General features: G+C 36.2%; 1 protein-coding gene across 1 annotated transcript in view; it reads right to left on the bottom strand.

Annotated features, from left to right (window-relative positions):
• The window catches only part of LOC121387434 (importin subunit beta-1-like), a 51,410-nt gene that overhangs the window by 15,064 nt on the left and 24,334 nt on the right, over window positions 1–12,012 (bottom strand). The window contains 8 exon segments of the mRNA XM_041518546.1: window positions 250–357; window positions 1,204–1,286; window positions 2,341–2,488; window positions 5,278–5,349; window positions 5,799–5,870; window positions 6,787–6,862; window positions 9,761–9,891; window positions 11,210–11,454. Of these exon segments, the coding sequence (XP_041374480.1) occupies window positions 250–357; window positions 1,204–1,286; window positions 2,341–2,488; window positions 5,278–5,349; window positions 5,799–5,870; window positions 6,787–6,862; window positions 9,761–9,891; window positions 11,210–11,454 (935 nt within the window).

The raw sequence follows: 12,012 nt of genomic DNA, 5'->3' as shown, positions 1-12,012 counted from the left end.
GGTCCACTGATGTGATCTGATCCTACTACGACACAAGCACCTCCGGAACTGTTAAACTGGCATTTAATAAATAACAATAAAAGTTTTAAACACACATCAACTCTTATCACATTTTCAGAAGCCAATGTAAATTTTATACGTTTAACAAATTACACTCAAATTGTACATAAGAATCATTTTAAGACACCGATTCCCATCCCTGTATATCTAGACAACAAACACTGTAAACTGGAATCTATAATTTCATACCCCAAGGTTTTCAAGAAGCATCGTCATAAGGTCATCGCAGTATGGAAGAATTTTGACACCCAGGGCTCGACATAAATCGCCTACCACCCCGACAGCTGCCAAACAGACCTGGAAAAGCACAACAAACATTTTAAAACAGTCTGTAATCGTACATTTAATACACTAGACAGATGAGAAAAGGTACATTTCCGATAGCAACACTGCACTGCAGGGCTACCTCTGGCACTCGCCAAATTCGCCAACTGAGAATTTCAAAATCAACTGGCTAATTTTATTTTAATTTGGCGAAATAATTTCATGTAATAATTGACGTTTTGTTACAAAATAACTGGGGTTTTGCAATTTTTGAATTTAAATAGATAATTTGGCTAACTTTTCTGCTCCCCCAGAGCTAGCCCTGCACTGCTAACACTGGTAATATTTAAACTATCTCAGTGAACAACAAGTTACTGTAATATTGGGTGTTATGGTACCGAGATTGGTCCCAGGGTTAGGTCTGTATGCACCATCCCACAAACAGGATAGCACATACCACAGCCTTTGATATAACCAATCGTGGTGCACAGAGTGGAATGAGAAATAGCCCAATGAGTGTCCACCGACAGGGATCGATACTAGACAGACGATACATCAGGTGAGCATTTTTACCACTAAGTTACATCCCATCCCTTAAAATCCAACAATGAATACAGATTCATATTATGTTTTGTTAAAAAAGGGCAATATAATAAATGTTTATGTATGTACTCATTGTTGCAAGAAAGGTCAAACAGATTAGCGAAATTAACACAAAAGAAAGACTCACAAATTACAAAGGATAAAAAAGGAAGCCACTAATCAGAAAATATATTAATAATGCTGACAAACAATGTATTTCCATTTGCCCATAGCCCTCTACTATAGCCAAGATTATGACAAATATAATATGTATTATTCGGGAAAATAATTACTAACCTGATATTCCACGTGATTTCGGAGTCCTATTTCCAGGAATGGTTTTATCACTTCCAAATACTGTTCAAAATTCTCTCCCATGGCTAAAAATTAAATGGCAGATCAAATATAATACCATCAAGCAGTGTCTGATGTTAAGACAATAAAATGTTTTATAAGAATTTTTTTCTATATTTTGTTAAGCCACCAATATTCATGTGAAGAAATTTTTTCTGAACACTGCGAAATTATTGGACTCCACCACCATTCTATTACTAAGTACAGCCATCGATAGTAGCTGTTTTTGTAACAGGCCTTATAGGTTGGATAAAAATAAATTCAGGTTACCCATTTTCTTTCTTGCGTAACCGGCTACATTTATAGGTTATGCAAAATTTGTACTCGCCAGTTTCAGAGGCATACAGTACTGCTTGTACAGGTTACCACAAAATATAAGACTTGGAGCCAATTCACAAAACACCATGGGCAGAATTGATTAACACTGTTTTTCGTAAACGCAAGTGCTTAAGCATCGTAAATACAACTAGATACACAAATGTAAAAGTAATAAAAAAAAAGTATTTGTAAATTTGTCCCTGTAAGTTCATGTTTACCCGTTGAACACTGTGGTACATTTATATGTTTTGGAGTCTATTTCACATAGAAAATAACACCATTAGGAAAGAAAGATCACAGTAATAAGTATGGAAGAAATGAACACAAAATAATTTTTACCATTTTTGCATTTTAAAATCAATATTTAAGAATGAACCCACATCATCCCACTCCTAAACCTAAAAAATACTTTTTAAAATTGTCCAGTTTTGAGATCAAATTTGTTTTGTTTAACGATACCACTAGAACAAGTTGATCTATTAATCATCTGCTATTCGATGTCAAACATTTGGTAATTTTGAGTCTTTAAGAGGAAACATGCTATATTTTTCCATTAGTAGTAAGGGATCTTTTATATGCTCCATCCCACAGACAGTATAGCACATACCACAACCTTTGATATATCATTCGTGGTGCACTGGCTGGAACAACAAATAGCATAATAAGCCCACCAACAGTGATTGATCACAGACCGACCACGCATCTGGTGAACATTTTACCACTGGGCTACGTCCCGCCCCAGTTTCGAGTCATGGTAATTACCTTCGACCAGTGTGGAGAGCGCTAACAAGGCGTCCTCCTGAACCCCGCCACCCTTGGCTGCGGGACTCTGGAACATTTTGATGAGTGCCGTCATCACCTGGTCGGAGATCAGTGGCACGTCTTGTGGAGTCATCTTACGCAACACACTCTGCAAAATAAACAATCAAACGTCACGGTTTGGTAACACATGATCAGAAATCAGAGATACGTCTTGTAGAGTCATCTTAGGCAATACATCTTAAAAAATAAACAATGAAACGTCATGGTTTGATAACATGTGATCAGAGATACATCTTGTGGAGTCATCTTATGCAACACACTCTGAAAAATAAACAATGAAAGGTCACGGTTTGATAACACATGATCAGAGATCAGTGATACGTCTTGCGGAGTCATCTTACGCAACACATTCGGGAAAATAAACAATGAAATGTCACGGTTTGATAACACAAACGTATGTAAATTCAGAGAGTACGTAACGGATTTCATACCATTGCAGTGTTTCAGTCTCACTCCCACACATACTAGAGTTCAAAATAATTATTATGAAGTGGTTTATAGTTACAAATTAGCAGCTGCTCTGTTCTGTTTAGCCCAAGACATCACCTCAGACATGTAAATTGAATCACTGTCATTCATTCCAAGGAAGACATGATTATTTTCATCATCGGTGAAGTTTTAAATACTGACAAGTATATCCAGTATAAACAATACCTCTACAATCAAGTATATGATCGAACTGACAGATACTAGACAATATATACATTATGACAAAGTGTGATGGACAGTATTAATAATACTTCTACAACAGAGCATTTAACCTGTTCGTATCTGTGCTGGAACGACTTCATAGACTGAGACTTTTCATGACGTCAAATTAATAGTTAATGTTTGTTTTGTTTACCACCACCACTAGAGCACATTGATTTATTATGATTGTTTATTGAATGTCAAACATTTGGTAATTTTGACAGTCTTAGAGAGGAAACCCGCTACATTTTCCCCATTAGATCAGGTCATAGGGTTTTATGTGCACATTCAGAACAAGCTGTTGTAGTGTATGCCTGTCATGGGCACAGGTGCCGGCCTCAGTCTGTTCCTCCATCCAGGACACGAAAAGGGTTGGGGCGAGAAGGAACCGCCTGCGCTGGCAAGGGAGCACCAGCAGCCCGACCTGGGATATTAGCGGGCGGGGGATTTTTTCCATTAGTAGCAGGGATCTTTTATAAGCACCATCCCAGACAGGATAGCACATACCACTGCCTTTGATTTACCAGTCGTGGTGTACTGGCTAGAACGATCAAAGTAATAGCAGTGTGCAGTGCAGCAACACATCTACAACATAATTTGATAGTGCACTGTGTGCCATTCTGCTGCAAAAGGGTCAAGAGAGCAAGTCAGATTATGTCGCTGGCTGATTTCACGATAAATTATATGTATGTATTTTCAAGCAATATTAAAACTAATGGAAAATGTAGTGGGTTCCACTCTAAAAATAAATGTCGAAAATTAACAAATGTTTGACGTCAATAGCCGATGCTTAATAAATCAATGTGCTCTAGATTTGTTGTTAAACAAAGCAAACTGTAAACTGTTTTAAAACTACCAAACAGACTTCTGTTGTATTAGCGAACATTAACTCTTGTTTGGAATAGATAAAGAATTATTTAACAATCTTCAGTACAGATATTTAGCAGATATTGGACATACAACGTGGTAATAATTATGTCTAGCTTAACCTTCAGACTACTGAATTATTTTTGGACAAAAACCATGTTGAGTGGGTACAAATTCATAACTTTTACTCACATACATTCACTTAAAATTTTTTTTTTAAATACTTTAAATAAAAGTTTCTATTTGAATCAGTATTATTTTTGTGGCTTTCTCTAATTTTTTTATTTTAGATAAGTTATTATTGATTAAAATTAGGCAAAAAATCTAAAAAGTCGCGTTTATTCATGGGCATTTGTGGCTAGATGTCCAGTTTTTATGTCCATTATTCCCAATAACTTGTTTTCTAACCAGAATATTTTTGGGAAACAGAACTACGATTCAACTCTCTTTATTTTGTGATTTTTATTGTTGGTAAAATGCCCAATTTTATTATCAATTTAGCTGTCACAATCAGCTATTGATTCCTGAATATGACCGGACATACCACCATTGTTGTCAAGCGAAAGTACTTGCCGAAAACCACTTTTTCAACTCGAAATTCCCAGGTATTTTCCATTGAATAACGAAAACCTAAAGCTGCCATACTCTGAAGTAATGTATTTCCTCTTGGTCTATTATTATTGCCGATGAGTGCTGTGTGCAAAACAGCAGGAATTGGGGAATGCACTGTATACAGTGTGTCGACTTGCGTGACGTTGGGCGACATATCTCGCCTGCAGTAGTCAGAATGTTAAATGAAATATTAATATTTAGTTGCCTATAAAAACAAATGAAAGACTCAGGGGGTCTGCCATCACCTCAGACATGTAAAAATGAATCACTGTCATTCATTCCAAGGAAGACATGATTATTTTCATCATCGGTGACTTTTGTTGTCTTGCATAATGAACAGAAATACTACAGGCTGAATTTACAAAGCATGTTTTTGCTAAAGATAAACAGATTTTTTTTTGGTTAAACCTCTCCACTAGAGCACATTGATTTATTCATTATCTGGTACTGGATGTCAAACATTTAGTAATTTTGACATATAGTCTTAGAGAAGAGAAAAAGTGTTTTGTTTAATAACACCACTAGAGCACATTGGTTTATTAATCATAGACTCTTGGATGTCAAACATTTGGTAATTCTTAACAGTCTTAGAGGAGAGGAGAGGAAACCAAACCAAACCAAACAAAAATTTCACATCCATATCCTAACAGAGATTTTCCATGTGGAATCAGTGAGAAAGATGGGATTTCTATTAGAGTAAAATGTTACCTGTAGAGTGGCACACAGGAGTGACTGGAGATCATTGTACTGAGCACGATCCGTCGACGACTGTACGTTTGCCTGCCAGAAACGACAACAAAAATAATATCAGTCACAGAAACAAATATAACATTAAAACACAATACAAAACAAAGAATAACTATACAAAATTAAGGCTGCAATTGAGCTAAATTTATGAAGCTTGTTTTTATTTTTAAAAAACAAGTGTTTGTAAAAAAAAAATAGGCTTCATAAATTATACACGTTTTAAAAAAAAACAGACATTTAATCCTTAATTTTTCTGTTACATTTTGTACCATTTCAATGTGTAATTTTTCTAATATACCATGTACTACACAATGGTTAATGCTTTCGCATATAGCATTAAATGCAGTTGATAACCGTTCCCATACACTAAATGAATGTTTTAACGTCATTCTAGGACGAAAAAATCATCCCACTAAATATTGAGTTTTTTTTATTTTACTATCATTTGAAGTACAACAGTATCTGATTAATGTGAAACTGACCTCCAAAGACAAAACTTGTTCGAGTCTCTCTAGGATTATCACTGTAGTTTTCTGAACAATTTCATAGCAATCCTGAAACATAAAATAAATAATAATTTCACTTAATAAATACTCAACAAAATATGCCCAATATGGAACTGTTAAAAAATAAATATGGAAAATATGACATTCTAATTTTAGTCCAGATTTTTCTATAAGCAGGACACAATATTTTACATGGACCATTGTTCTTTTCACTGGTCGATTATGTAACTTCAAATTCACACCATTCATTGCCAATCGACTATGGGTGAATCGGCTAACATTTTGTTTTCACAATTTTGAATGGAGACATTTGAAGTTAACAGTAGGTACAGTTTAATGTTTCAAAATTGTGTAGTGATTTTTGAAAAACTGCATATCGAATTGCGAAGTGATATTCAGCAAAACATTTCCTGTGAATGGTTACACATTCTGAAATGAATTCGAGAACTAAACTGATTTCCATGCAATTCTGTGGTGATTGGATTAGGTTATACATAGATCATTCATGTAAGCAAACAATCCGTTATCTAGGTACACATATGTGAATCGACTTCTGGTGACCTAAAATATTGGCTCCTGAAAACAAAGCTTGGTAATAGAACTGGGATAAATTGAAATTTGAGGTTCAGTATTGATATCAGTATTTTTGGGGTGATTTACCTTGGTATCGGTACGGTATCCGATATTTTCGGTACACTTGGCTTTAAATGCATGCCTGAGTTTTAGCTCACCCACTAATTTCATCTAAATAAAATTAAATTCATCTGATTTATACCCAACCCATTTTGCATTCGTCATGTATTGTTAGTGCTTTACTATATGGCTGGGAACATATTTGAATACTAAAATTCTAGTATTTTGAAATTTTCTTGTTACAGTAAGTCAGTACTGACATGATACCAATACCGAATGGTGTATATATATGGTATACCGCCCAGCTCTACTTGGTAATAACATACAATACCTTTGCACTGTTTTTAATCAGTTCCATGAGAGCTTCATATGCAGCATTTCTTAAATTATGATGACAACCGTCAGTTCTGAAACGAATATACAATCATCATAATAGCACAGCAAAATATTGGAAAAAATATAGCCCTAAAAAACAAAAACAAGGTGAAATTTCAAATGAATGTGCAGCCCTCTATATTGCAATTGATTTAATCGCATATGCGACAAAAAAAAAAATCATTTGGCGACTACATTTCATATTATCTATATTAAAAATACAAGTAGGCACCAGCTGGTTCCTAGGTGGAAAAGTTAACGTAGAGGCCTGAATGTGGTAAATAAACTATTAGCTCATCCATCACTCCACAAATGTATTAATTCGAACAACAGATTTTCAAAGCTATATTATCGCTACGATATAAAAAAAACCTTGTGTAGGCTTTTGACGTCAATATGTCAAACGCCGTAGCCTATAACTTTTTTACAATACTGTAGTGCTAAGATAGCTTTACAAAATCTGGGCCCTGCAACATTTGACCCAAAGAGGAAAAATGTCAACTAGTCCAAGATAACACAATTCTATTCCTAGATGAAAAGTTTTATGAAAAATGAAATCAGTGGAGCTGTGACATTATGCATTAGTTTAAGGAATGATTGTGCACCATACCAAAAACATTTTACTTGAACATAGCGATATTAACCTTCTGACTACTGCAGGCGAGATATCTCGCCCGACGTCACGTCAGTCAATATACTGTACACTGTATACAGTGCATTCCCCAATTCATATTTCCCGCCGTTTTGCACACGACACTCACCGGAAACGGAAATATAACTAAAGAAAAAAGATTTTTTTTCAAAATGGTGGTTTTTGTTTTGATTTTTTCAATGGAAAATACCTTGAAATTTTGAGTTCAAAAAGTGGTTTTCGGCAAGTATTTTCGCTTGACAACAATGACGGCACGTCGCGGTAATTTTCAGGGATCGATAGCTGATTGTAACAGCTAATTTGATAATAAATTTGATAGTTTTACCAACAACGAAAATTACCAAATATTGCAATATGAATCGTAGTTCGGGTTTTAAAAAAAATTCTGGTCAGAAAACCACAGTTATCGGGAATAATGGACATAAATACTGGACAGCTGGCCACAAATGCCCGTAAGTAAACGCAACTTTTTCGATTTTTTGCCTAATTTTAATCACCATTAGCCGATCTAAAATAATAAAAATTACAAAAAAAGACACGAAAATAATACTTACCGATTCATATATGAACTTTATTTCATGTATTTATGAAACATTTAAGTGAATATATGTGAGTAAAAATTATAAACTTGTACCCACTCAACGTGGTTTTTGTTAAAAATTAATCCAGTAGTCTAAAGGTTAATGCAGACTACAGATGGCTTTCTAGCTGGGGTTTTGGGGAGGGGGGAAAGGGGGGACGCTGTAAAAACACGGAACGACATTTTTTCAAAAGGCAAATTGTTTGCCAATTTGTTACACAGCGAATTATTGGTCTATTGAAAACCATAGGCCAATCACAATACGGGACAGCTGGTCATATTCGGCTATTTTTGGTATATCCCGGCAAATTTGTTTTCTCTGGCACTATAAATTAAGGCGAAATGCTCCAAATGCCCACTTGTTAAAATTACAACAAGCGAAAAATAAAAATTGGTTATAGAACATTTAAAAAGCGGAAATCTGTTTCATAACTGAAAACAATCATGTCTGTATATATCCTCAACGAAGTTATGAAATCCTGCCCACACCATGATGCTACCACCACCGCTACCACCACCACCACCACCACCACCACATTGGTCACGTTCAGTGCAGAGGCGACATTGTACCAGTCAATGCCCAATGTGCTCAGACACGTTAGTAACAATGTTCAGATTTTCGTGTATGGAACCCCAATCAACGCGAGTCATACATTTCATTTTGTACTGAAAATCTCCTGTTACTAACACTGACAAATGATACCTCACTTAAATCCAGTGTCTGGTTTCATTTTGTAAGTCACAAGTACTCTTTTATTTAAAGGGACACACCCTAGTTACGTTTATTTGTTAACCATTACGGCGTTGTTTTTCGCTATTAAACCCCATTTTTCACAAATAAAATTGCACTTTACTTACATTTTATTATTTAGAATACACATTTCCATTCACCTGAAGTGCTTTTTGATAATCCTGATGTTTGTAAAACCATGAAATGCATTTTTTGAATTTTTTCACAAAACGTGTTGTCGAGAAAAAACCGCTAAGCAAGCGAGGTCCAATCTATTTTTAATGTCACAGACGTTGGTATATCACGTGACCGTTATCATTTTGGTTCGGTTTGTTTTCTCGTGCACGGTTCGCGCAATCAACATTTGATTTGTTGTTGTTCATTTGTGAGATTTTTCTTCCCAGTTAGTGAACATTTTCAGTAACAATAAAGTGCAGACAAGTAAGTGTCTCAATACAAAACGTTAGCTAAGTCTTACGATATCTGGAGAGGGGATACAACCAGGACAGAACAGTTGGAACATGTCCAGGAGAGGTGAAACGAACGCACCCCAAGTCTGTGAAATTTGTCGTGACGTAGGCATTGTTGTGCTTCGACCGACATCTACTGGTGACATCAGAATACTAACTTTCAAAATTATTTCAAGCAATTGAGACATGGGGATTCCCATGGTATTTATCGATATAAAACCTGCTTTTTCACTCCATCTGATAAAAACGTGATCTAAGTGTGTTACAGGTTTGTAGATTAACCAAATTATAATTTATTTTCTCAAGATGGAACTAGGGTGTGCGGCTTTAAGCACATTTACCAAATTGCTAAACCTTTTTGGCCAAGTATATATATATATATATATATAAAATCATGTTTCCGAACTACCCACTGATCAAATCTGAAAAAGATTTACAGTGTATTTCCCTGGTCATACAAAAATATTTTGAAAATTATTATGCAAAAATGTTTGTTACCTCTGTGTTGTTTGCAAAAGTCTATGTACAATTGTTTCAAACGTCGGTGACAAGCAATATGTCTCTGGGTCAGAACTATCGTCTGTTGTTTCGGCATGTTCGAAAGCAGCTTCGGCCAAACTGGAGAAGGCCTGTAAAAGAAAACTAGCACATTTTACCAGGGGTTTTCTTTCCTTCTGAAATTTAACTCTACATACAGGAATTTATAAATTTTATGCAATTTTATACAAAATGGGTACTTAGAAACCATACAGGTTTTGTTGACCAAAAATGTTAATACTAATTTACAAAGCCTATTCTGATCTTACACGAGGGTAGTTTGATATACCTGCATTTGCATTTTAAAAAAAACCCAAACAGGTTCTGTAAATTAAGCCACTTGTATTTTTATGTTATTTGTACTTTTATCAATGAGTCTTGTTAAATTATAATATCAAAAGACACGAGGGGGGTATTCTTTTTATCATCCATTATCATTCTTTTCATTTGCGACACTTGTAAACAATGTCAGTAATGTGGGTTGAATGTCATTATATTTGGCAGCAGTAGACTCGCTAACAGAACAATAGTGGCACGATGTCACTAATGATAGTAAAGTTTGTTTTATTTAACTACGCCACTAGAGCACATTGATTTTTTTTTATCTTATCAGCTATTGGACGTCAAATATATGGTCATTCTGACAGTTTTTAAGAGGAAACCCAGTCGCCACATAGGCTACTCTTTTGCGACAGGCAGCAAGGGATCTTTTATTTGCACTTCCCACAGGCACAAACCATGGCCTTTGTTGAACCAGTTATGGATCACTGGTCGGTGCAAGTAGTTTACACCTACCCATTGAGCCTTGCGGAGCACTCACTCAGGGTTTGGAGTCGGTATCTGGATTAAAAATCCCATGCCTCGACTGGGATCCGAACCCAGTACCTACCAGCCTGTAGACCGATTGTCTAACCACGACGCCACCGAGGCCGGTCCATCACAAATTACAGTGCCAGCGATATCTCCTACAAAAGCCTTTAATGGATGATAAAAACAGAAACTCACTTGCCAGGCCATATTTCACTTTACAAAATTTTGAACAGTTCCACTAAGGGCGATGTAATTTTACCCTTCGTAATTTAACGAAACTACTAGAGCACATTGATTAATTAATCATTGGCTATTGGATGTCAAACATTTGTCAATTCTGACACGTAGTCATTAGAGAAAACACACTAAATTTTTTCTAATGCAGCAAGGGATATCTTATATGCACTTTCCCACAGATCACGGCCGTTGACCATTTATGGTGTACTGGTTGGAACAAGGAAAAACCCAATCGATGGGTCCACAGAGGTTTTTGAAACCTGTGACACAAGCATGCCAAACTGGCACTCAACCAACAGAGCTAAATCCCGGCCCCATGAAACCCAAGGGCCTGCACTTGTGTTAGTTTGAGCCGTGACGTACCCAGCATATATTACTGGCGACCCTCGGTTCGGCCTCCAGTCCCTCAACCAGTGCCTGCAGCAGGTGACCAAGGCACTGTTCACTGAGCACGGCATTGGGCAGAATCTCGCACACACGGCCGATCGTCCACGCTGACGTGTCGCGCACCACCACGCTGGTATCCTTCAGCAGTTCTATCAACATCGGCATCGCGCCCTCCACAATCTGTGTCAGTTTGGCCGGGTCAGGTCCCTCCAGTATGGAACCTATCATTGGGAAAAATGTTATACATATATGAAGGAAGGAAAGAGTTGGTTTTTTAACAACACACTCAACACATTAATTACAGCTTTTGTTATGAATGTTTTAATTTGTCGAAATGACAGAGCTCCACTATTTAACTTAATGGTAATTCATAGACTTAAAAATTTTCTTTGTTAAATTCCAATTTTTGTTTTCATTTGACAAAAAAATAATAATCAGAAATATCGCTATTAGTTAATGCAGACTGATCCACAGAATGCATGTAATAACTTTCAGAACAATCCAATCAAAACTCTAGGAGACGAGACTTTCTCAATGCAAAAATCAAATTTATGGTGGGGTGGGAATTGGTTGAACTGTAAAAATGAGGAAATCTAGAGGGGTCCCAGAAATTCTTTAATTCCTAGGTTAAAATCTGTGCCATCTGACACATTTTGGAGGAAATGACGATTAAAATGCGAGGAAACGCAATGTTCCATGAGAGGAAAACAGCTGATCCAAGAATTCCTACCCCTAATATTTGTTCATGGACTGCCCCAGAGAAACATAGTATCAAGTTT

Source organism: Gigantopelta aegis, chromosome 13 (assembly GCF_016097555.1).
Source record: "Gigantopelta aegis isolate Gae_Host chromosome 13, Gae_host_genome, whole genome shotgun sequence".
Taxonomy (NCBI): Eukaryota; Metazoa; Mollusca; class Gastropoda; order Neomphalida; family Peltospiridae; genus Gigantopelta; species Gigantopelta aegis.
Note: the sequence above shows the minus strand (reverse complement) of the source record. Positions and strands in the feature narration are given on the sequence as shown.